This window comes from Rhinopithecus bieti, unplaced genomic scaffold, assembly GCF_001698545.2.
Source record: "Rhinopithecus bieti isolate Rb0 unplaced genomic scaffold, ASM169854v2 scaffold_18624, whole genome shotgun sequence".
NCBI lineage: Eukaryota > Metazoa > Chordata > Mammalia > Primates > Cercopithecidae > Rhinopithecus > Rhinopithecus bieti.
The window spans coordinates 1,290,181-1,317,430 of record NW_016809607.1 but is presented as its reverse complement, the minus strand read 5'-3'; the positions used below and the strand labels follow the sequence as shown (position 1 = coordinate 1,317,430).

At 37.9% G+C, this 27,250-nt stretch overlaps 1 protein-coding gene across 1 annotated transcript in view; it reads left to right on the top strand.

The window, feature by feature from the left end:
- The window catches only part of FBXL4 (F-box and leucine rich repeat protein 4), a 75,595-nt gene that overhangs the window by 11,878 nt on the left and 36,467 nt on the right, over positions 1–27,250 (top strand). Inside the window, exons 2-5 of the mRNA XM_017889833.1 lie at positions 5,878–5,995; positions 13,052–13,169; positions 13,814–14,397; positions 23,093–23,438. Coding sequence (XP_017745322.1) covers positions 13,886–14,397; positions 23,093–23,438 — 858 coding nt within the window. The 5' untranslated portion in view covers positions 5,878–5,995; positions 13,052–13,169; positions 13,814–13,885. The remainder of the gene's footprint in view (positions 1–5,877; positions 5,996–13,051; positions 13,170–13,813; positions 14,398–23,092; positions 23,439–27,250) is intronic.

The following is a 27,250-nucleotide window of genomic DNA, read 5'->3' as shown; positions in this document are numbered from 1 at the left end:
ACCTTTCTCTCTGGCTGCCCTTAACATTTTTTCCTTCATTTCAACTTTGGTGAATCTGACAATTATGTGTCTTGGAGTTGCTCTTCTCGAGGAGTATCTTTGTGGCGTTCTCTGTATTTCCTGAATTTGAATGTTGGCCTGCCTTGCTAGGTTGGGGAAGTTCTCCTGGATAATATCCTGCAGAGTGTTTTCCAACTTGGTTCCATTCTCACCGTCACTTTCTAGGTACACCAATCAGACGTAGATTTGGTCTTTTCACATAATCCCATATTTCTTGGAGGCTTTGTTCTTTTCTTTTTACTCTTTTTTTTCTAAACTTCTCTTCTCGCTTCATTTCATTCATTTGATCTTCAATCACTGATACTCTTTCTTCCAGTTGATTGAGTCGGTTACTGAAGCTTCTGCATTTGTCACGTAGTTCTCGTGTCATGGTTTTCATCTCTATCAGGTCGTTTATGGACTTCTCTGCATTGGTTATTCTAGTTATCCATTCGTCAAATCTTTTTTCAAGGTTTTTAGTTTCTTTGCGCTGGGTTCATAGTTCCTCCTTTAGCTCTGAGAAGTTTGATCGACTGAAGCCTTCTTCTCTCAACTTGTCAAAGTCATTCTCCATCCAGCTTTGTTCCTTTGCTGGCAAGGAGCTACATTTCTTTGGAGGGGGAGAGGCGCTCTGATTTTTTGAATTTTCAAGTTTTCTGCACTGCTTTTTCTCCATCTTTGTGGTTTTAACTACCTTTGGTCTTTGATGATGGTGACATACAGATGGGGTTTTGGTGTGGATGTCCTTTCTGTTTGTTAGTTTTCCTTCTAACAGTCAGGACCCCTCGGCTGCAGGTCTGTTGAAGTTTGCTTGAGGTCCACTCCAGACCGTTTGCCTGGGTATCAGCAGCAGAGGCTGCAGAAGAGAGAATATTGCCGAACAACAAGTGTTGCTGTCTGATTGTTCCTCTGGAAGCTTCGTCTCAGAGGTGTACCTGTCCGTGTGAGGTGTGAGGTGTCAGTCTGCCGCTAGTGGGGGATGTCTCCCAGTTAGGTTACTCGGGGATCAGGGACCCACTTGAGCAGGCAGTCTGTCAGTTCTGAGATCTCAGCCTCGGTGTTGGAAGAATCACTACTCTCTTCAAAGCTGTCAGACAGGGACATTTACATCTGCAGAGGTTTCTGCTGCTTTTTGTTTAGCTATGCCCTGCCCCCAGAGATGGAGTCTACAGAGGCAGGCAGGCCTCCTTGAGCTGCGGTGGGTTCCACCCAGTTTGAGCTTCTCGGCAGCTTTTTTTACCTACTTAAGCTTCAGCAGTGGTGGGCGCCACTCCCCCAGCCTCGCTGCCACCTTGCAGTTAGATCTCAGACTGCTGTGCTAGCAATGAGGGTGGGACCCTCTGAGCCAGGTGTGGGATATAATCTCCTGGTGTGCCATTTGCTAAGAACTTGGTAAAGCACAGTATTAGGGTGGGAGTGACCTGATTTTCCAGGTGTTGTGTGTCACGGTTTCCCTTGGCTAGGAAAGGGAATTCCCTTCCTCCTTGCGCTTCCCAGGTGAGGGGATGCCTTGCCCTGCTTTTGCTGTCACTCGTTGGGCTGCACCCACTGTCTTGCACCAACTGTCTGACATGCCCCAGTGAGATGAACCTGGTACCTCAGTTGGAAATGCAGAAATCACCCATCTTCTCTGTCGCTCACGCTGGGAGCTGGAGGCTGGAGCTGTTCCTATTCGGCCATCTTGGTGCCCAATCCCATCCATCCTTCTTGACTTGTCTTCCTTCCATCTTGTCTTGTCTTGTCTTGTCTTTTTTTTTTTTTTTTGAGACAGGATCTTGCTCTGTCACCCAGGCTTGAGTGCAATGGCATGATCACAGCTTCCTGCAGCCCCAGCCCCCTGAGGTGGAAGCAGTCCTCCCAGGTAGCTAGGATTACAGGTGCACACCACCACACTTGGCAATTTTTTTATTTTTTATTTTTGTAGAGGCAGGGTCTCCCTGTGTTGCTTAGGCTGGTCTTGAACTCCTGGTCTCAAGTGATCCTTCTGCCTTGGCCTCCCAAAGTGCATGAGCCACTGCACCCAGCCTCAGTCAGGTTTTAAATGCAGACAAAGTGCCCTATTCTGGGGGGAAAAAAGCCACAAAAGACATTTGTTTAAGAAGGAAAGCAAGCACCAAGATTTAAGGCAGGAAGGGACAGAGTAACTCTGGTGTTGTGTGCAAATGCATCTGCGTTTACGATCAAGATTCCCCTTATTTGTAAAGCTACTAACCCCCAGCCTTAAACGGAAAAGATAAATGCCACTTACCAGTCTTTTGGTTATGTAACAAGAAGGCCTGGACAGTGAGAATTCTTTTTCTTGATTGATTTCATCAATGCTTTCTCCCTGAAGTCAGGAGGTATTAATACCTTGCTATAAGGGACTGCCTTTTAAAGTTCTTTTGGTATCAGACAAGGTCCCTGGCCACCCAGAACTCCACGAGTTTAACACTGAAGATGTCGAAGTATTCCACTTGTCCCCACATGCAATGTCCCTAATTCAGCCTGCAGATCAGGGGGTCATAAGGAGCGTTAAGGCTTATTATACATGGTACTCTATGGAAAGAACTGTCAACTCTGTGGATGAGAACCTCAACAGAGAGAACCTGTATGTTCGGAAGGATTGCACCATAAATATGCCATTGTTACAGAAAAAACTGTGAAGGCCATCAAGACTCAAACAATAAGAAAATTAAAGAAAACTGTACCGATAGTGTACATGACTTCACAGGATATATGACAGAACCAATCAAGGAAACCATGAAAGAGATTGTAGATATGGCAAAAAAAAAAAAAAAAAAAAAAAAAGGTGTAGGGGGAGGAGGATGAAGGGTTTCAAAATATGGATCTTAGAGAAATTCAAGAGCTAACAGACTCCACACCAGAGGAGTTAACAGAAAATGACTTGGTGGATATGAGTGTTTCTGAATTAGTGCCAGATGATGAGGAAGAAGACATAAAAGAAGCAGTGCCAGAAAACAAATTGACATTAGACAATCTGGCAGAAAGTTCCAATTATTCTGGACGGTTTTGACTTCTTTTACAACATGGACCCTTCTATGACATGGACACTGCAACTAAAGCAAATGGTAGAAGGATTGATACTGTGTAGAGAGATTTTGGAGAAATGAAAAGCAAAAAATCAGGCAGAAATTATAGTATATTTCCATAAAGTTGTACCAAATGTGCCTGCCTCTCCTGCCTCTTTTTATATCTCCTCCATCACTTTCACCTCTGTAGTCTGAATAACAAGGTCTACCCCTCCTCTTCCTCCTCCCTCCTCAGCCTACTCAGCCTACTCAACATGAAGATCAGACTGAAGACCTTTGTGGTAATTCACTTTCACTTAATGAGTGGTCAATATATTTTCTCTTATGATTTTCTTAACAATACTTCCTTTTCTCTAGCTTACTTTATGGTAAGAATACATTATATAACTTACAAAACATGTCAATCAACTGTTTATGTTATTGGTAAGCCTTCTGGTCGACAGTAGGCTATTAGTAAAGTTTTGGGTGAGTCAAAAGTTATACTCAGATTTTTTAAAACTTATTTTTAGTAGAGACAGTGTTTTTCCATATTGGCCACCGGTCTCAAACTCCTGACCTCTGGTGATCCACCTGCCTCAGCTTCCCAGAGTGCTGGGATTATAGGCATGAGCCTCTATGCCAGCCTATATTGAGATTTTTTACTGCACAGGGGGTCAGTGCCCCAATCCCATACATTGTTCAAGGGTCAACTGTATAATAGGATTTGATTCAGAATAAAAAGGAACTGAATTACTCATACACATAGCATCATGGGTATATCTGAAAGATAGGCGGAATAAAATAAGCTAGATATAAAATAATACAGTTGATCCTCAAACAACATGAAGGTTAGGGGTGCCGATCCCCCATGCAGTTGATCTAGCTATAATTTTTTACTCCCCATAAGCTTAAATACCACTGAATAGCCTATGGTTGACTGGAAGCCTTACTAATAACATATACAGTTGGTTAATATATGTTTTATATGTTATATGTATTGTATACTGTACTCTTACAATGAAGTAGGCTAGAGAAAGAATATATTTAAAAAATCATAAGAAAGAGAAAATATATTTACTCTTCATTAAGTGGAAATGGGTCATCATAAAGGTCTTCATCCTCATTGTAGTCATGTTAAATAGGCTGAGAGGGAGGAAGAGGATGGGTCAGTCTTGCTGTCTCAGAGGTCGCAGAGACAGAAGAAAAGGCACATATAAGTGGACCCACACAGTTCAAACCTGTGTTGTTTTTGTTTGTTTGTTTGTTTTTTGTTGATTTTTTTTTTGTTTTTTTTTTTGAGACAGAGTCTTGCTCTGTCGCCCAGCCTGGAGTGCAGTGGCCGGATCTCAGCTCACTGCAAGCTCCGCCTCCCGGGTTCACGCCATTCTCCTGCCTCAGCCTCCCGAGTAGCTGGGACTACAGGCGTCCGCCACCTCGCCCAGCTAGATTTTGTATTTTTTAGTAGAGACGGGGTTTCACCATGTTAGCCAGGATGGTCTCGATCTCCTGACCTCGTGATCCGCCCGTCTCGGCCTCCCAAAATGCTGGGATTACAGGCTTGAGCCACCGCGCCTGGCCAAACCTGTGTTGTTTAAGGGTCAACTGTACGTACTATATTATTTCACTTTCTTATAATTCTGGAATAAAGGACAATCTGGTTTATAGTGACAGAAAGCAGATCAGTTTTTGCCTGGCGCAGGTTGTGGATAGGTGATTGACTAGGGAACCTTTTAGGCTGGGGTAATATTCTGTCTCTTGGTTTTGGTGGTGGTTATGTTGGTTTCTGTCATTGTCAAAACTCATCAAATTATATGCTTAAAGTGGGGTACATTTTATACTAAAGTTAACAGTATTAAACCATTTTAGTTAGTTGCTATTTTAACTATAATGGCAAGCTATGACAGACGTATTGTCCTTGGATTTTTGTTAGGCAGGGTGTAAATCCACTATATTTTTTTCTAGGTAAAATGTTCTCTATGTTAATGTACAAAAATATATGGCTAATATTTGGCTAAAGTAAATTCACATAATTAGTATAACTTTAATAAACAAAATATCATTTTTTCTTTCTTCAGTAAGTTCCTTAAATTTATCCTCAACCAGATATCTCCAATTTTTGGTATTTCAGTTAAATATGCATTGTGTATCTGCTAAAGATTTAGGGTTATTCCAGATTCACAGTTCTTCTCATTCAGATGGCTTATTCTTACCCATCATTAAACCCTGAAGAAAAAGGTAATATATAGGTAATATAACAGTGGAATGTATTTCTAAGTTATGTTGTATCATCGTACCTGTGTAATTAGAAACATATCCTTTCTTGTCACTCTGAGATAGCATCTTGGGCAGGAAGAGGGTTTCCAGATCCATTATATCAGAAAAAACAACAACAACAACAACAAAAAATTCCACTCATCCTATAGCTCTACTTAAAAAAAAAAAAAAAAAAAAAGATTTCTTCAATTCCTTTTTCTGCTTTTCTTGCTACTAAAGATTGATTATGAAATATTTCAGAAGTTTAGATATGCTTGTTAAAGAAACTCTAGGAAAGGAAGAACACATTCTGCAGAACTAACCTTTATCAATTCGTAGTTTAAATTTGTTCTGAATCTTATCTCTTGTTTTCCAATAGATTCGTTCCTACTTGACCTCTTGGTTACCTCTTGCTTAGTTCCTGCCATTTATTCATTAACTCAGCAGAGGATTTTGCAGAGTCTACTGTGTTCCAGACTTTTTACATCATTTCCTTGATTTTTGAGATCTACCTTGATTCCTTGAAGAGAGTGGTACTATTTACCTCTGGTTTTTAAGATTTTTGCTCTTCTTTTAGATTTTTTGTCCTGGCCTGGTTCCCTTGCCTTCTCCATTTGCTTCATTTGCTTGGATTGTCAAGAAACTTTGAAGCTGGATAGGAGTCTCCAGTCTTCCTCTTGATCCATATGTTTCAGGTAAGAACTCCACCTATTTTTTCTACATTGGGGCCTTATTGATTTAAAAAATACAGTCATAATAAAAATGTTTTAACTGGGCAAGAATTTATTTAGAGGAAGAGAGAGGCACATAAAGCCTTAAGATACCATCCCGAGTAATTTCCATGCTGACACTATTACATTTTTTCAGTGTTAGTTTTTTGAGATCTAGTACAATTAGAATATCAATAATTACGATGAAGAAAAAGAGGAGTTTTTCCAATGCTTGGCCTTTGCTCCTTTACATCCATCTAATACCAGAACAATATTAAGCTGTCTTGTTACCTTTGCTCTTATATTACAGCCTGTCTCTTCTCTCTCTCTCTCTCTTTTTTTTTTTTTTTGAGATAGAGTCTCGCTCTGTCGCCCAGGCTGGAGTGCAGTGGTGCGATCTTTGCTCACTGCAACTTCTGCCTCCTGGGTTCAAGCGATTCTCCGTCTCTTTTGTCTTAACTCGTAGGTTATCTCTTTAAGAAATTCTGTTTCAGCCATAGTTTTTCCGGTTCTCCATAATCAACGTACCATTTTAACATAGATTTGGAGTGCAAAAACATCATTGTATTTGAGGAAATAGCTTTCTTTTACCTCTCTAATCATCTCTTTGATGAATCTTCCTTTAATTTCAATCAGAGTTTCTTTGTGACCAGAGTCAAGACTCTTATGTATTCAGAAGCTGCTTTTGTACTAACAGAAGTTGCCAATTTTTTCATTCTCTTTGAACAGTAAAATTTCAATATATGTACTATTCCTTCTTGGATGGCTTCAAAGAAGTTCATACATTTGATTCTTACCTGTTGCATTTCAGTTTTTATTACCCATTTCCTCTCTCTTTTTCTCTGTATCAAGATATGGAACATTTCTTGCATCATTTTTTGGTTTACATGTGCCTTATCATGAAGAATCGCTGGTTTCATTTCTGTGTTTATTTTAAACTTACTTATTTTAATTCTCTTATGCCATCTACTCTTCCAATCTCTGTAAAACAACACATGTTTATTGAGCATATATTGGCATGTGCTAGGCCTTAAGGGTATAGTTATAATTAAGGCATGTTCTCCAAACTTGAGGGATTCATAGTCTATTCAGGTAAAGAAATATTTCAGCATGTAAGGAATAGCAAATAATACGAACATAGAAGAGCAGAGGAAAGGTGCATGGTAGATAAAGTATGAACCTGACCTTGAAGGTTGAGTAAGAGAGTGCTAATCAGTGGAAGAGAGTGGGCATTCCAGAGCCATCCATCCTCAGTTAAAGATTTCGGGATGCTGAGGCATGAAAGCAGGAGTGCTGCTGAGGGCATGATGGAGGTTCTGATGGGTCTACAGCAAGGGTGGTGGGTGTGGACATGAAAGGGAAGGGGAAGGCGGGCTCAAAGTTAGATTGAATGTTCTTGTATATCATGTTATCAAAAAGACAGCCTTCCTTTAATGGTACTTCTGTGTATATGAGAATAGTTAGGAAGAAGAAAACCTGGGAGGAGACTGAGAAGTTACCAGAGGCAAGAGGGGGCATAAGAGCACAAGTTGGTATAAGAGGCTAGAGGGGGCCGGCCCGGAAAGAGAACTGATAGGAATTTCAGATGCTGTATCAAATTCACGTATCATTCCCCTCTTTTTCCATTAATGCTTTCTTTCATTCCCCTATGTTTTGATTTCTAGATTCAAGCAGAAAAGTCCTTCCTCAAAATAGTGTGTCTTGATCGGTTTCAGCAGGATTCAGAAATAATAAGCATTTGAGGGTTGGCCTTTTTTCTTGAGTCATTACCACATTGAGCATTCTAATTACATTTTGGTACTATGTAGCAAAGCTGTCTAAACTTACTCTTTTTTTTTTTTTTTTTTTCCTATGACTTCATTGACATGTCTCTCTGGGCTCTTTTGCAAGTAAATATTGTTACAATTTGCCTTCTATGTATGCGTGTGCCTTATTGCCTGTCCTTTTTGTCTTTTTCCATGTTTTTTCACTTTAGTATAAGTTGAGAATCCTCGTTTGAGTTTTAAAGTTGTTTTCAGGGTTTCATCTCACTGTGAACCCAGCCTTTACACTATCCTGGCTCTAGTTCATTCTGATCGCTCCCTTTGTTATTTTATTAACCGTCCTTTTCCTTCCTCCTTTTCCCTTCTAAGTACAAGCCGACTTTTCGGCAGCTCCTGCCATCCTGCTTCTCTCCGCCTCATCGATTCCCCATCTCACTTCAAATCTCAGTAGTAAACATATGTTCTCCCTTGTCTATACCTCTTAATTTCTCTTTTCCACTGTTACTGCTTTCTCTGTAATTGTGTTACTTAACTTTGTTAAGCATTTTATAATATGGAAGATGTGGTTGAAACCTAAGTTGTATTATAAAAAAGTCATGTCGTATAAAAGCAAGTTGTTTCCCAAGGAGTACGAAAGTCTCATGATACAAGTTAAAATGGCTGTTGTTTTGGTATTCCTTGATTGTGCTAGTATAAATGTTCAGTGTAGAAAATTTCTCACTTACAGTCATTGTTTATCAGTGATTGGATTAAGCAACAAATGAAATGAAGATCATCCTAATTCTGACTTATTCTAAATGGAAAATAATATTTTTATATGTTGTGAGTCTTTAAAATTAAAATAGCTTTTTGAATGAACAAGAAAAGAAAATGTCTCCCAGAAGGTCCATTTTATAATCACTCTTTTGGACAAATTTAAGTGTTCCTGACTAATATTTATTTATTTGCACCAGGTGGAAAAAATAATTTTATCTTTGAATCCCATTCTCCTCATAAAATAGAGTTATTGTATCTTTTACACTTGGTTCATTGCCCACTGGGATATTCATTGGTTACCACAAATTGCCTCCATGCCTTGGCAGAAGTCCAGACAGCGCCTGGACAATTTGGACTTCTGCATTGGTCGTTGCTCCCCACATGAGTCCTGAGACAATGGCTTCATTCCCTTTTTCAGCTTCATTTCCCAGGGAAAAGTAGAGAGAGCTATCCTTTCTTCTCCATATGTTCTTCCCCACCCCTAAAACACTTTTATGTGTCATCTTAGTAGATTGGAAAGGAGTTGAGAATCAATGAAGGACGTTAGCAATGGGTTTATACGTTTGTCTTTTTTATTTCTATGCCTTGCTTATTTTCAAAAACAGGTTTTAACTTCTGTAACATTTTCCGAATAGCACTGCTGGAAAAGAATAAATATATTTGCTTTTCAGTATATCATACACTGCATTTCCTTCCTTTAAAATTTCTTTTGCCATTTTAACTTTATTTCCTGAAAAAATTAGCATTAAATATTATTTTTATCCATAGTTGGAAAAAACTAAAGCATCCATTTTACATTTCTGTATTGAAGAAGTTTGAACATATAATACATATATTTACAGTTTATAACTCACTTTTACATATGTTGCCTCAATGCAAAATTTTGCTTAACTTTAACACAGCTTAAACATAATATTGCCCATATGACAGTCTTGCTGCTTTTGATATTATCTTATAATCTACAATGGTAAAAGCTGGGAAACAGTTTCAAAGTTTGTGGCTTGGTATGTCAAACAGAATATGACTTTTACAATTTGTCTAAAATCTTTTTGCCAAAAATGCTTGTGAAAATTCACATGAATGATGATATCTTATTTTGCAGATATTTCTTTGGTTTTAAAAAACTGTTTTACTTTTTGATAAACACAGTTTTATAAAGAAAGTGGGAGGATCTTAGTTGAAGCAATTTATAGACCGTGGAGTGAGACATGATGTCCAAAGATTAAGCAGTCAACTTATTCATCCACTGTGGCAGATGGTTTTCTGTGCTTCCTTTGATAGTTTCCAGGAATAACACATCCATAGTCTTCCAAATTAGCTGATTTGTCAATTGATTTGAATATGTGTTATACGTTGTTCTTTATTTCCTAAATTTTATTTTGCATTTTAACTTAATTGTTAATTTTTTCTTTTGAAAAGAGGAGACTCAAGTAACTTCTTTGAAAATGATTCTTAATTTATCTGCAGCCCTATTTTGAAATAAAGTGTATATGGTAAAAGAAAGATTTGTGCCATTTCAAATTTTGTGTTAAGGATTGAGACTTGAGTTGCAAAAAGTTGTCTGTTTGTTTTTGAGACAGAGTCTTGCTCTGTGGCCCAGGCTGAAGTGCAGTGACACGATCATGACTCACTACAGCCTTGAAGTGATCCTCCAGCCTCAGCCTTAAATATATATTTTTTTAATTTGACAGATTTATACTCATGGTAGGTGAAATGTTTGAATAAAGAAGTAATATAACAGGTAGTTACTTTTTCCCCCAATTATAACATGACATACTTCAGTATTTGGTATAATATGTCCTGAGGTGAATCTGGTTCATTGACTCATGAATACATCCAATAAGTGTATGCTACAGAAACACCTTATTTATTTATTTGTTTGTTTGTTTGTTTGAGACAGGGTCTGGCTTTGTCAACCAGGCTGGAGTGCAGTGGTGCAATCCTGGCTCACTGCAACTTCTACCCCACTGGGCTCAAGTGATTCTCCCACCTCGGCCTACCAAAGTGTTGGGATTACAGGCATGAGCTATCATGCCCAGCCTATTTATTTTAATATATGCTTTGTTGCCCTTCTTTGGAAAAAGTCTTATTCTGGTTATTCCATTATTTCTTGTTCTTGTGCTGTAAATCCCTCTATTTGGTGAGTCCACTGACTATCTCTCATCATGGTTCATTTTCTATTCTGGTCTGTAACTTATTACTGTGATGCATCATTAGTAAAGGTTTAGTCTGTTCTGTGCTTTGGAAGCATTCCTGCAAGGAGTTTCCACATTTGCTTTTTACCAGGTCCTAAAGTTTCACCAGTTCAGGACTACTTTTCTTTTTTCAGTTTTTGGCATGAGGATAGGGTGGGATTCTAAACCAGGAAGGTTGTGTGAATTTAGTCCCACACTGTGTGTGTGGTTCATGCCTAATATGGTTCTGATTTCCTCTGGTGACTTTCCCCCCATTGCCTTAGTTGATGTTGATGTCATGCCTACTTGGGCTTCCTCGCCAGTGAGCTAAGTTTTTATAGTCCCGGTTTCATGGATAGGGTGATCCTTTCAGAGTTTTGGCTTTATGAAGGTCCTTCCAACTGTGACCGGTGTCTTGAAATAACATCTCTCATTGGGTGTTAGGGAGCCCCCTTGTAACCATTATGGCCTATCACTGGTTCCATGAGTCATGTTAGCTTCAGCCCCTGACCTCTGCTCATTGACTTTCTTTTTTCTGCTCATTGACTTTTTTTTTTTTTTTTTTTTTGAGACAGAGTTTTGCTGTTGTTGTCTAGGCTGGAGTGCAATGGCGCGATCTTGGCTCACTGCAACCTCCACAGCCTGGGTTCAAGCAATTCTCCTGCTGTACCCTCCTGAGTAGCTGGAATTACAGGCATGTGCCACCATGCCCGGCTAATTTTGTATTTTCAGTGGAAAATGGGTTTCTCCATTTTCGTCAGGCTGGTCTCAAACTCCCGACCTCAGGTGATCCACCTGCCGGCCTTTCAAAGTGCTGGAATTACAGGTGTGAGCCACCACGCCCAGCTGACTTTCTTCTTAGTTTCTTACAACTGTGGATTCTCTGCACTTGTTTCAAGTTCAGTTCTTTAAGTAGCATTTCAGTGCTTGTATTTTTAAGCATTTCAGTGTGTTTGGATCTGTCTGGGAATGAGACGCAAAGGGATGCTGTTATACAATTTAAAATTATTTTGGATTTTTACAATTTTTTAGTTTGCTCATCACCTTTCTATCAACATGTCAAGTATTTTGTGCCTATTATGTACTGTGTACTTTGAGAAATAAAGATCTTTGGCTAGATTCCCTCCTTCAAGAGACTTACTCCTAATATAAACCCTAGTGGAACTAAGGTATGTATGTCTTACAGAAATGCAGTGCCAGTAGGTGTCAGAAAGTAAGGCTACTGATGTGGCAAAAAGTGGTTAGAAAAGAAATGATAGAGGAAGCGAGACTTAATGTAAAATACGAAGCTTAGTTAGAACCTGATTGGGTTTGGTGGGTTAGACAAAAAGAGATTGGTCCAGCTTGCAGAGAGCCTTAAAATACCAAACCAAAGAATTTAGATTATATCTTGTAGGTAAGAAAAAGGCATTGGAGGTTTTTGAGTGGAAGGGACATTTAGTGCAAATAATGTTTTATAATCTTAGTGCTAAAGTTTTGGAAGACTAGTACATCACTCTATTAAAGAAAAGTTGGGACCGGGCATGGTGGCTCATGCCTGTAATCCCAGCACTTTGGGAGGCCGAGGCAGGCGGATCACATGAGGTCAGGAGTTCAAATCAGCCTTGCCAACGTGTTGAAACCCTGTGTTTACTAAAAACTCAAAAAATTAGCTGGACGTGGTGTCGTATGCCTGTAGTCCCAGCTACTTGGGAGGCTGAGTCATGAAAATTGCTTGAAACTAGGAGGCAGAGGTTGCAGTGAGCCGAGATCGTGCCACAGCACTCCAGCCTGGGCGACAAGAGCAAGACTCTGACTCAAAAAAAAAAAAAAAAAAGAAAGAAAAGTTGGTACATCTCCTTTCTTAGAAGTTAAACTCAAGACTTTATAGGTGTAAAATAAGTTTGTTTTATAGTTCCTTGTTTTTGTCAACAAAAGTTTACCTACTCAATGAGGATGGGCTCCAGCCCATGTTGTAAATGAGTGAAGCTGGCTGGGAACAAGAGTGGCCACTGAGAGAGCTCATGCCTCTTGAGGTCTTGTTGATTGTTAAAGGTTACAAACTAGATCAAATTTTTGAAAAACACTGTTTGGCCTCAGTAAAATATGTATGCAAACATAGTTTGAAACAAAAGCTGTGAGTTTGCAACCTCTCTATAGATAGTGTTCATTATTAAATCTTTATTATATTTTAGCATAACATTTAAAAAATACATTATTTTACATTATTTAAAATTGTGTACAAAATAGAAACATGTGGCCTGTTTGATTTGAAAGGTTGAATAACTGTTTACTTATAATCATATTTTTGGATATTTTGACTTTGAAACTTGGACATAAAAATATTTTCCAAAACTCTTGTCTTACAGGTAAAAGAATGTCACATGTCAGCATTTATACCGGAAGTCAGCATGCAAATTTCAGGGTACATGGATGAATGCCAACTTTTGCATTTCCCATGTGTATCCTGTGGCCATTCTATCCGGGGTGAGTGATTTCTAAGAGTAGCTGGCAACAAACCAGATGCCAGCCAGCCGTGGACTGCCCTAACAAATAATGCTAAGAGTTATAAATTAAACACTGTCTGGTGATCTGTGATGTGTACGGCAGTTAATTTAGTTCATCTGGATTAACTGACAGCACCAAAAAAACTATATTCCCATAACGTGAAATCTGAATTTAGTATGTTTGGAAGAGAGTAATAATTAACAGTAGGGAATTATTTGTTAACATGTAAAATTACAGCAATGCCTAAGATTCTTTTGAATTTACAGCAGTATTTTAGTGGTTCACCATATAATTTAAATAATTTTAATTTCAGATTCAAAGACTTAGTATTTCTTGAGTGATGGCTATAATTTTGTATAAAATACGGCTTTTTGGATTATATATCTTCCATTGCCTTATAATATAGTTTTGCTTCCCGTATTGTATACATAACAATATTTAGCCTTCTTAAAAATACATTAGAACATTTATTTATACCAGACTTCACATTTGTATTTTAAAACTTGTGTTTTTAGTTTCATTCTGGGAAATTACATTGAGGGTAGAGCCTGTTTGTTACCTTATCCATGCATTTTTCGGCTTATTTAAATTATTTTACTTCACGAAGCCATTCATTTTTTTAGAACATCCTTCAAAGAGTTCATGCGTCTTACTGAGGACACCTGACCTTTTGAAGCTTCATAATTCACATCTAGATGTCACCGGTCTTTCCCATGTTAACAGTTCTGACTATGTTTTATTATATATGCCTTCGGCGCCGAGCCAGGACAGCTACAAGAGGAGAGATGATGAACAGCCATAGAACTATAGAATCAAACAGCCGGACTTCCCCTCTCAATGCGGAGGTGGTCCAGTATGCCAAAGAAGTAGTGGATTTCAGTTCCCATTATGGAAGTGAGAATAGTATGTCCTATACTATGTGGAATTTGGCTGGCGTACCAAATGTATTCCCAAGTTCTGGTGACTTTACTCAGACAGCTGTGTTTCGAACTTATGGGACATGGTGGGATCAGTGTCCTAGTGCTTCCTTGCCATTCAAGAGGACGCCACCTAATTTTCAGAGCCAGGACTATGTGGAACTTACTTTTGAACAACAGGTGTATCCTACAGCTGTTCATGTTCTAGAAACCTATCATCCTGGAGCAGTCATCAGAATTCTCGCTTGTTCTGCAAATCCTTATTCCCCAAATCCACCAACTGAAGTAAGGTAAGACTAATTTTTTAATGACCTAAGTTATATAGTAGAAAGGTTTTGGTTGTTTTAATATTGGATATCTTTTTTATTGCAAGCATTCTTTTTAGTGATTTACATGAATTTGATTTTGAAAATATTCCTTAGTTTTCTGATGGGGAAGAGAGATCACTCATATAAAGATTTAATGCAGGCTTTATATCTGTAATACCTCACACTATAAAATTCATGGCTTATGCTATTTGCATCTCATAAAATTTACCAAAACCAAAAAACACAATTTGAACTCATAGGGATCATTCTGAGACGTTAGTATGAAATATGACTTTGAAAATATTTTCAAACCGGCATCATGTTATTACTTTTAAATCTTTTCAACAACTCACAATAGGCCTGTGAGTGATACTTCAGAGGAGGTCCTTAGGGGATTTGGTTTAATGTTAGTTGAATGTTTTTGCAACAAGCATATTCATTTAAAAATCAGTGTTGCTTTAAGTAATTCATGCATTCTCCCTACAAGCCTATTTTGTGCATAGCAGCTCCTTGGCTCTCATTTTTGTCATTCAACCTCCTAATTTAAAAGAATATTAATATAATGCAGTCTTGCACATACCCTGTTCTCCATGTGCCTAGGACCCATTCTGCCCTCAAATAAACCACTTTTGTCAGCTCATTTTGTATCTTTCCAGAATTTCTTTGTGCAGATATAAGCAAATACAAATATAATTTTATTTTTTTATGCATAAAAGTAAGCATATTTATCACATTGTACTGTACCTTGTTTGTTTCACATAGTAGTATATATTGGTTCTTTTCATGTAAGTACAAAGAGAGCGTCCTCATTTTTCCTGCAGTTGCAAGTAATGCATAGTGTGTATGAACCCCAACTTATTAACTAGTCCCCCATTGATGGGCACTTAGTTGTTTCTAGTCTTTTGCTGTTATTAATGCAGGGAATTACCTTATCGTAAGTCACTTCACATGTGTGCAAGTATATATGTGGGATAAATTTCCCAGAAGAAGGTTACTCAACCAAGGATAATTTGATAATTTTGTAATGTTTAACATTTGTTTTTGCATTTTAACAATTTATTTTTAATTACATTTAATTTTAATTTTTAACAGTTGTAATTTTGATATATAATGCCAAATTCCTCTCCAAAGGGTCTGTACTATTTATATTCCCACTAGCAGGGCATGTACATGAGTGTTTTGCCAAAGCCTCGCCTATAGAGTATGTTAATAAATTTCAATATTTTGCAATTTAATAGGTGAAAATGTTATCTCATGTTAACTGTTAAAATTCTTTTATTATCTCTGAGGCTGAAGTCTTTTCATATGTTTAAAAGCCATTTATATTTCTTTTTCCTTTAACTATCTGATCATATTATTTGCCGATTTTTTCTATTACTTATGAATCTTAGCAGTTTCTAGGACTTTATATCACTTTATTAAATCACTCATTCATTAAATATTTGTGTCTACCATGTGCTAGGTGTTGTTCTAGGTATTAGAGATGTGTCAGTGAGCAATGAACAACATAAATAAAAATCCCCGCTCTCAGGAGCTTATTCTAGCCTGAGAGCAGATCAGGACGCCTGTTCAACTGTAGGATGGCCAGCTGCCAGTGCAGGAGGAGGTAGGCAGGGGTCAGCTGCTACCTCTGTAACATGCTGCTCCTCTGATGTCTCTGTCCCCTCATCTCTAAGGGAACACTTCCAGGGCCTGCCAGAAAGCATACAGAGTACAGCTCAACTTGAAGATTGCTGGTATAATCTTTACTTTTTTTCCCCGGAACTACCTAATAATTCATTGCAAATAATGTTATTAGTCATTTTTTAAACTCAGAAAGCCAGCATACTTTAATTAAAATCAGATTTTTTTTTCTCCCTAAGAAGAAGAAAAAAGTATTACTGGGGTAGGATCTTTTGTTTTGTTTTGTTTTGAGGCAGGGTCTCTCTCTCTGTCACCCAGGCTAGAGTATAGTGGCATGGTCTCGGCTCACTGCAACCTCTGCCTCCTGAGTTCACGAGATTCTCCTGCCTCAGCTGCCTGAATAGCCGGGATTACAGGTGTGTGCCACCATGCCTGGCTAATTTTTATAGTTTTAGTAGAGATGGGATTTCACCATGTTGGGCAGGCTGGTCTGGAACTCTTGACCTCAGGTGATCCGCCCGCCTCGGCCTCCCAAAGTGCTGGGATTATAGACATGAGCCACCGTGCATGGCAGGATCTTTTCTTACATGAGAATTGTTTTATTAGGACTCTGTCATTCTTCTTACAAAGTTATCCACTTTTTTCCAAGAATCTGAAAAGATTTAGGGATCAGATCAATGGAACATGTAATGTGTTTTCTCCAGTGTAAAACTTAACAGCTGCATAACTAATTTTAAGTATAAATCATGCTCTTGGGTTACTGAGAGTTATTGGTGTGTGATTGTGATTAAAGTTAAAACTCTATTTATACATGTATCTCTAATTTTCTTTACTTATTTTCAGCTTTAGTCTACTGAAAATATCACTACATTTTAAGAGAAAAAAAGGTGACCAATATATTATTAAGGTATATGAAAAGCCTTTTAAATTTTACTGATTAAGAAATCAATAGCTGTTTCATTGTTTAGAAAGAAGCTAGAAAATACAAAAAAAGGAAAATATATATGAAAAAATATCTGTAATTCTTTTGACCAAATTCAGTAACTGTTAACATTTGGGTGAATTTTTTTATACAGTCAGAAACATTTATTGAACACCCTCTCTGCTAGTTCACTGCTAGGAACCAAGTAGAGAGTCAGACAGAGATGGCTCTTTTTTGAGCTTACAGGCCAGCCTAGAAGAGGACCATGAAGACCATGTATTGGCAGAGGGGAGAACCTAAACTAGGGGCTCAGAGAAGGCTTCCCTGGGGAAGTGACTTACCTGCGACCTGAGGGTTAAGTGAGGCTCCAGTGTGGATAAGAAAGGAGGAGAGATGACAGCACATTTGAAGGTGAGATCGTGAGCTAAGATCATGGTGTTTGAAGAAGTGAGAAAAGTCCAAGAATGCAGAGAATAAGCTATTGGCGAATACAGACATGGGAGTGACATTCTTAAGATTTAAACTAGTGGTTTCTAGACTTTGGGATTTTATAGATATTTTGGATCCAGCTTCCCAGAAGAATATCTTGAGGCGACTATTCCTGTGCAATTTATTATGAAAAAACTGTGGGAGAAGCTAGTAGGGAAGTAGAGAAAGCACGATGGGAAAAAGTCAAGCAAGGATGCAATATCGTGTGAAGTCCCAGTCTGCTGGGAGGCAAAGTTGCTAGAGAGCTGGGCTCTCGTACTCCTGCACCAACCAGACTTCGACCATGGGCTGGAAGGGTGGGAATGGGGACTGCCAATCTTCCAGGCAACATGTCACTCCCTAGATGAAGCCCAAGGTAGTTTTGTGAAGAAGGTTGTAGGTGTAAACCCTTAGGAGCAAAGCAAGCCCATGTGCAGGGTGGCACATAGAACTGATGAGATGGAGGGTGTGCAGGTGAATGGAGTTCAGGTGGGAGGAGTCAGTCACAATAAACTAGTAACATAATAATGATCATAAACATTAGGGAACTCATAGACTTGTCAGATTATTTACTGTGCTAAATTACTGTACAGTGAAAAGACAAAATACCAATTTTATCTATCATCACCATCATTTCATAAAAGTTTATGCATCTGTTTTAAAAAAAAATTAACCAGTGATGAGCATGATCAATTCTGAGTTAAATGACAAAATCATGTTTCTTCGCCAACAAAGTCGAAAGGACCAGATCATGACAAATTTGTGAAATGATTACTTAAGCAACTCAGTTTGTACCAAGAAATTAGCATGATCAGAATCTTGAATAAAGATTTTTTTCAATTTTATAAGAACATATATGTGTGATAGGTACATACTAAATGTGCATTCTCACATTTAGTGATGGAAAACTCCATCCTGTACTACTGTTTGGGAACCACTGGGCTGCACTGCCTATTATTTTAATTTTATATCCCCCGCTTAGAAGTTAACAAACAAGAGTGTGTTGGAGTAGCTCAGGAATTTGCAGGAAATTAACTACTTTTAGTCCCAGAACATTTAAAATTTAAAACCAGTCTTTTCCTATTTCATGTGATTGCATTTCTTTGTTCAGTAAATGAAGTGGAAAAGTTACAGGCAGTTCTACCAGATCTTAAAGTCTTTTCATTTCTTGCCTAATACCTTACTAAGAGGAAAAGAAAAAGGCCGGGCATGGTGGCTCATGCCTGTAATCCCAGCACTTTGGGAGGCCGAGGTGGGTGGATCACAAGGTCAGGAGTTCGAGACCAGCCTGGCCAACATGGTGAAACCCCATCTCTACTAAAAATACAAAAATTAGCCAGGCATGGTGGTGGGCGCCTGTAATTCCAGCTACTCAGGAGACTGAGGCAGGAGAATCGCTTGAAACCAGAAGGTGGAGGTTGCAGATTTTAGAGTGCCCTAGTCCTCTGAATAATATCTTAATGGATGCCTATGTAAGACTCAGAAAGTAGGCTAGGTCAGGGTTACCATTTGGAAGAGAGAGACAAGGAAAAGGGGAAGAAGATGATGACAAATAGAGGTCAGATTAAAGAAACCAATTGGGATAAAGTTATTTGGGAATGAAATTTAATGGTGTAGAATTTTTTTTCAGTGTACAAAGCACTCCAACTATATAATATTGAAATAAGAAAGCAGGGAGAAAAAAAGAGGCTTTCATAGAATTTGCTACCAAATCGAGTTGCTTAAGTAACGATTTCACAAATTTGTCATGACCTGGTCCTTTCGACTCTGTGGGCCAAGAAACATGATTTTGTCATTTAACTCAGAATTGACCAAGCTCTTCGCTAGTTAATTTTTTTTTTTTTTTTAAGTACATGCTAGTTTATTAGTTTCCAATTAGAAATGGTCTGGGAGGCAGGGAGTGAATAGATAGACCTGTCAGAATACTTTTTACTTTTATTTCTGTTTTCCTATACTATTCCTTTACTTTCAGCTAGTGAAATGGAACAGGGTTGGCAAGATAACTTTCTTTGCTGGCTGCTAGATATACTTACTGGCTAGGATAAATTTTGGTTGCAGGGAACCTTTTTGTACTCATCTGCCTGGCTTCAAGCCTCAATACAGGTTAGAAAACTTGCTTTCTTTGGTTTCCATTAATGAAACATCTCTCTTCCTCTCATCTACTCACTGCTTCCTGGTTGCCCTGGAGAAGGTTTCTCAGTGGTATAACAACAAGTCAACAGTCATAGAGAGAATGGTTTATTGTTTCTGAGCACTGGACACATAGTAGTCATCCAGTACAATCAACAGAAAGAACATTAAATGGGCTGTGCTGGTTACCATCCCAGAATTGAGTGCTCCACATGCAGACTGTAAGCCTAGTCTCAAAGACATTCTAGGCTGAAATTTGCACATGTGATACTCGAGATTTAAAATACTTAAAGAGTACATTAGAGTTTGTCAGATTTGTCCAGTAGATAAATACAGTGTATGAGCATAATACTAAACATGTAAATGTACATATTACAAAGGCCATGACTTAAAGGAGTTTAATCATATCAACTCTGCCCTGGGGCTAGAGAATTAAAAGAGTCGGGCTTTCTCCAGAATGTGTGTGTGTTTGTGCGTGTGTATGTGTGTGTACCCCTGTGTACATGTGCATGTGTTTATGTTTGTTTTCTTGTTGTCACTGACTAGTTTTATTTTCTGGCTTTAGTTTTCCAGAATAAAAGAAATTAGAATATTCTCTTGTTGGGTAAGATAGATACCTTTCTCTTTTAACTTTGAAATGATACATTTAGCTCTGTTGGGGAATTTTAAACAAAAACTTTAATGCAGAGAGCAGAAAATCTGTATTGGTCTCATAGTTAATATTAATTCAAGTGTCCACAGACCTAGAAATAATTTTTGTCTTTTTTTTTCTTGTTGCTTTTAGGTTATCAAGAAAATAAAAGTAAAATATAAAACTAATGATTTACTTGCAAATTTTAATATTTAGACATATTTTAAATCTTTCTAAAGACAGGTACGATCCTGATATTCTACTTTAAGTATAATTTTGCAGCTTCTGATATATGTGTAACTAAATAATCTTCATGCTATATAGAAGTCAGAAGCAAGAATGATACTAAAATAACATTAATTCTAATACGTTTAAACATACTAGAAATGTTAAGGAAGTCGGTTTAAAGCATCATCTCAACCCTGTCTATTTTGCGTGTTCTGCAACGTAGCTAGAGAGGAGTTTTGTAGATTATTAATACATTATTAAAATGGAATATTTATGTTCTAATCAATGTCTTTATTACTTATATTTATAATTTTTTAATTTGATTTACATTATAATGCATTTCAAATTATACGTGAAGACCTGTATTGTGTGCATATTTATTTATTGCTAAGAACTTGGCAGAGGTTATTTCTATATTATATTTTCAGTGTTTTTCTTAGGCCTCACAAAACTCCCCATTGAAACTAAACAAAAAGATTGGTTTGGTTCACATGTGCTGTAAACCAGTATAGGTGGTTATTTCACAGGGTCTTGAGGGGTCCTTGTTTCTTGGAGATGTTCCTCCAGCATTGTCTGGTGTCAATTTGCAGTAGTGACGAAAGAGTAAGACCAAAATTTGAATTTTCTCACCAGTGTTGTTGTAGATGTTTCATGCTTCTGTTCCCCAGCACCTATATGACTAGCTCTGTTTTACTGCATATATTTACATTAGAGTTATTCAAATCAATTCCTTTGTTAGGAACCTTTGATTTTACAAGCTAATCTCTAGGGACACTTCTTAGGTTCAGGTTGGCACTCCAGGTTTGTTTTTCTGCCTTGTCACTGGAAGAAGATACCCACCTGCTTCTCTTTCCTCATTAAACCTGCCACAGCCTGCTCTATTCTTTGGAACTCTTTCCCTGCCTTGCAAGATTGGTTATAGGGTGTAACTAATTTCTCCATTGCTACTTTATTGTTGCCTCTGAATACAAGTACTCACAGGCTATTTATGTTTGAGGCATTTTATTCCTACATTTCAGGAGAGAATCAGCAAAAATAACAAGTATGGGATTTTAAACGTTCTAGACACTTTAATAAAAGTCCCTGCTGTTAAAGTTCCCTGTTCTGTGGTTCCTGATTCCCTTCGTTATATGTTTATTAGAATTCCTTTGGAGCTTGCTTTTATTCCTGGAGGTGGAAATTGCCATACTTCCCTCTCCATTCTTCCAAGATTGTGGCTATATACTTTTCTTGGTCCCTTCTTGGGCCTAAAAACAGTTGGAGTACCTATATGTTGATGGCTTCTATAGTTTCGGCTCTGATTTCTCCCTTGAATTTCAAATTTTTTTTTTTTTTTTTTTTTTTCAGTTTCCTCTATGCTTTGCCATGATCAGTTTTTACTTAGATCTCAGTAGGTCATTGGGCCAGGAAAATAAACGAACAATTTATTGGTGGAAAAAAATCTCATGTAATTAATGAGTATATAAAAAAATTAAGTGTCATTAGTGATCAGTGAATTACAAATTACATCATAAGGAAATATGGCTCACAATCAAACTAGAGATTATTTTTAATGCTTTCAGTGATCATTCTTATGTACTATTGGCATAAGCTTTTTTGAAAGCAATTTGTAGTGTATATTGAGAGACTTAAAATATTCTTATTCTTTGATGTAAAATCTTTATTAAAAAATTTTACTAGCCACAGTAAATAATTAGGAATAGAGGAAGGATGATAATTGAAGTATTTTTTAAATGTTTCTAATTTTCTCTTCTCTATTAGAAACAATATTAGAGAAATAGTTAACTGACATATGAGTATATTAAGTACCTGATGATACTATGATTATGAAGAATCTTTAATTTTGGAAAATAGTTCTATAAGAAGACTTATATGGAGATAAGTTAGGCCTTGAAGAATAGATAGGCAGATAATAGTAGGTTGGGCATTTCCTGGGGAGGAAGATAACACGAGCAAAGACATAAAGGTGGAAGTAAGTTTATTGCATGGAAAATAATGATTAATCTGGCTGGGAAGCAGGAGTTCATTTGGAGGAATAGGAGAATGTTATTCCCCTTTTATGTGTTTAGATATTTGCTAGATACTAAGGACATAAGAATAACTTAAAGATGGCAAAAATGGAAATTCAGGAGAAGGGCATATATAAGAAACACTTTCTTGAAAAATTTGATGAAACTTCATGATTTGATAAAATAAAGAGAAAAAGAATATGAAAATTTTGCATTTATATGAGGCTAGTGACAGAAATGGAAAGGCTGGAGTAGGAGACCTTTGTGAAGCAAAATGATCAGTTTAGTTTCTGCAGTTGGTTTAAGCCGTGTACACAGGAGAGCTTCATCTTCGTGTGTTTTATTCTTACTTTGGGTTTACTTATCTTGTAAAATGGAATGTTGTTCAGCTACCTCTAACTACATGTTCCAGTTTTTAAACTGACCAATGTGAAATCTATAAAAAAAGGACTGTTTGGGGACTTATAAAAATAAATTAAGTAATAAGGTCTGTGGCATTTGGTTTTTTAAAGTTTTTTATATCTTGGGAACAATACTTATATTGGATTCTATTTATTTTGATTACTTTGTTTCACACTGTGACATATTGGGCATGGGGCTATAACCTTAAGGGACCAGTAGATCTCATTCTAAACTGTATTATAGGGAAGTTTCTTTTTTTGGCAGATGGGAGATTCTTTGGTCAGAGAGACCTACGAAGTTGAATGCTTCCCAAGCTCGCCAGTTTAAACCTTGTATTAAGCAGATAAATTTTCCCACAAATCTTATACGACTGGAAGTAAATAGTTCTCTTCTGGATTATTACACTGAATTAGATGCAGTTGTGCTACATGGTGTGAAGGACAAGCCAGTGCTTTCTCTCAAGACTTCACTTATTGACATGAATGATATAGAAGACGATGCCTATGAAGAAAAGGATGGTTGTGGAATGGACAATCTTAACAAAAAGTTTAGCAGTGCTGTCCTCAGGGAAGGGCCAAATAATGGATATTTTGATAAACTACCTTATGAGGTAAGCCAAAAATATTTAGCAGCAGTATTGGATAAAACACTATAGATTTTTAATCTTTAGATATTAATGTTTACTGAGTATTGGTAATGGAGCATTGGTAAGGTATATATAATTTGATGTGTTGTATATTTTGATTTTGGAAAAACTAGACAAAATCATGTTTTAACTAATTTCACTACTTTTGTTTTGGTTTGGCTTTAATGTTTCTGGATAAACTATTAAGTATATATTTTCATATTGCTAATAATAACCAAATACAAAAATCAGTAATAAGTAACAATCCACTTTAATTCATATTACACAGTTTAAGTATGGGTAATACATGCTTAACTTTGTATTAGTTATATTAAAGATGATTTGCTATTAAAAATAAGAATATTAAGATTGTGAGATGAATGCTTATTCTATTTAATCCATAGTTTCTCTTAGTGTCATTTTTTTTTTCCTATACTAACTCCATTCTGTGTTCTCCTAACTGTAATTTTTGGTCTAGGCAGGTAGTGCTTTTACCTTGGGATTATTAGTACTTTTTTTTTTTTTGAGATGGAGTCTCACTCTGTCGCACAGGCTGGAGTACAGTGGCATAATCTCGGCTCACTGCAACCTCCGCCTACTGGGTTCACGCCATTCTCCTGCCTCAGTCTCCCAAGTAGCTGGGACTACAGGCACCCACAACCACTCCCGGCTAATTTTTGTATTTTTAGTAGAGATGGGGTTTCACCATGTTAGCCAGGATGGTCTCGATCTCTTGACCTCGTGATTCGCCCGCCTCGGCCTCCCAGGGTGCTGGGATTACAGGCGTGAGCCAACGCGCCCGGCCTGGAATTATTAATACTTTTTTATGTGTTTAGTCTGAAGTCTTGTTTTCAGTGTGTCCCTACTGGGGTGTTTCTGAGGTATATTTAGCATCCCAGGCTCCCAGATGTCAAGTGCTAGTAGCATTCCAGGACCTTGTGACACCAAAACCTCTCCCCACCAGTTTCGAAATATTCCTAGGGGTGAGAGTAGGGCCAAGCATTTCTGTCTCCCACTGAAAACTACTGTGTGGCTAAAAATGTATAATCAGTTTTCCTTTTAAGAAAACTTTATGGACTCAAATTTTAACCAACTGAGATATCCCTCCTCCAAATTGATGGGTATTTCAGATTTCATGGAAATAACACAAATAGCTTAACTTTCATGAAACAATAAGGTAGCCTCTTGAATGTGTTAGAGTAATAGTAGCTATAATGCCTCTCCAACATATTACAGTTAAAATGCCATGGCACGTCCTGTGAAGTAGCTAAAGTTGCCACATAAAGATGAATTTAAGTGTCCAAGGTAATTTGGTCTTTAAGCCATGGGACCAGGATCCCACCCAGACCCCATGTGATGGAAAGGCAGCTTCACAGATTGGACAAGACTGGCCTTTACTGGGAGGCGGGAGGAAAGATGAAGGAAAAGCTGGGTTTGGGGAACGAGAGGAGCATGAGATACTGACAGTGTTGCTCCTCAGGGCTCTGAGGAGGGTCTGTTGTGGCAGCAGTGGGAGCAGTTCATCTGGAGTAGAGTGAATCGCTGCTTTGATTCTTACCCACTTGCAAAAACTGTAAAATAGAAGTTTAATTTCAGCAAATACATCTTAAACAGTTTATTGAATTTTTTCCAGACCTGATAAAATGCTTGACCCATAGAATTTGAATGAAGGCCAGAAGACACTTTAGGCAAAGGGAAGAGAAGGTACAAAGATGAGAAGTGAAACTGTGTGACTTGTTTGGGAACTCCAGTATTTCAGTGTGGCCAAAACATAGGCTTTGATAGGGAAAACTGTAAGAGATGGAATTGGATGGAGGCTCAGGGCTGCCTCAGTACACAGCTCCATGTACATAGATGACAGTGACTGGGACTCCCTGTCTTTGGCAGTGTGGAGTCTATTCTGCTGCATCATAGAGGGCTGTCTGGGTTTCACCAAGAGATTTGCATTTTATCCCTTCAACCAGTGGTCTTCAGGGTGGTCCAGTATACAGTCAAATTAGTCAAGGGGAGTTACAAATACTTTAGACTTTACAGATAATTTACTTTTGCTAAAAAATTAGAACATGCCCTAGAGTAGGAAAATATAATAAAGTAAAAATATCAGTTTTCCTTAGTGTATTCAATGAAGTCCCAATTAAAATGCTGGCAGAATTTTTTTAAATTGAAAAGTTTGCCTAAAAATATGAAAATACTCATGAAAATTCTGGAAAAGAGTGATAGAGGGGTATTAGTCCTGATTCTCATTTGCAGCCAAACAATCCACAACATTCGAACACATACACTTTAAAAAACCTAGTTATTTTATTTGGAAGACTGTTGATATGGGAGAAATAACATATAGATAAATGGAACAAAATAGAGTCCAGGAACAGGCCAAGAGGATAGAGGGAAATGTATTGACAACTCCTCTGGGAAGCTGTTATATTTATGTCGTTAAAAAAAAAAAGAAACAAATAAAAACACTTTTATACCTTTTCTTCCTTTTTTGCCTTTTGGAATAAACAAGTTTTGACACCAGTGTTGTCTAGGATAGAAGCAAAAGCGTACTTTTTTTTTTTTTTTTTTTTAAAAAGAGTTTTTCTCTTTCCCCCAAACTGGGGGGGAGGGGGGCAATCTCGGCTCACTGCAAGCTCCAACTCCTGGGTTCACGCCATTCTCCTGCCTCAGCCTCCCGAGTAGCTGGGACCAAAGGCACCTGCCACCATGCCCGGCTGATTTTTTTTGTATTTTTTTTTGTATTTTTTTTTTTGAGGCGGAGATCTCGCTCTGTCGCCCGGACTGGAGTTGCAGTGGGGGCCGATCTCAAAGGCTCCACTGCAAGCTCCGCCTCCCGGGTTTGCCGCCATATCTCCCGGCCTCAGCTCCCGGAGTAGCTGGGGACTTTAACAGGTGGCCCCGGCCACCCTCGCAACCGGGGCTAGTTTTTGTATTTTTAGTAGGAGGACGGGTTTTCACTGGTTAGCCCCAGGATTGGTCTCGATTCTTCCTGACCCTCTCGGTGAATTCCCCGCCCGTTCTCGGCCTCCCAAAGTGCTGATTACAGGCTGAGCCACCGGGCCCGCCTTTTTGTATTTTTAGTAAGGAGACGGGTTACCATGTTAGCCAGGTGTCTCCATCTCCTGGACCTTCGTGATCTGGCCCATCTTGGGGGCCTCCCAAAGTGCTGGGATTAACAGGGTGTGAGCCCACTGCCCCGGCCACAAAAGGGTACTTTCATACAATTTTTGTGGATATATAAATTGAGGTGAACATTCTGAATGGCAATTTTCCACTTCCATCAAAACTTTTAAATGCATGTAATTTACTATAAGAATATATTTTCAAAGTTTGCCAAGATGAACATACATGCGTGGTACATACACACAATGATATTGCAGTATTATATGCAATAGGAAAAAAAGCAGGAAATGCATCAATGAGAAACTAGTTGAATTATGTCACTTCTATGAAATGGAAGGAGGTGGGTCTGTATGTGCAGATATAGAAAGATGTACAAGATATAATTACATGAGAAAAGCAAGTTGCAGAATGGTGTATATAGTATCATTGTTTTAGTGCAAATTCAAGAACAGAATTTCATATACATTTATTTGGAAGAGATCAGAAAAACTTAACAATGCTTATCTTCGGGGAGAGGGATGGTTAGAACTGAGTGTAGAGAGGCAGAAACTTCTCATTTTAGACCTTTCTTCAATGTTTGGGTTTACTTTTTACTTGAAATTATTGATTTTTGTTCGTGTAATATTTTACACATCAACAGGTGTATCTGGATGATGAGATTTGTTAAAGAAAAATTA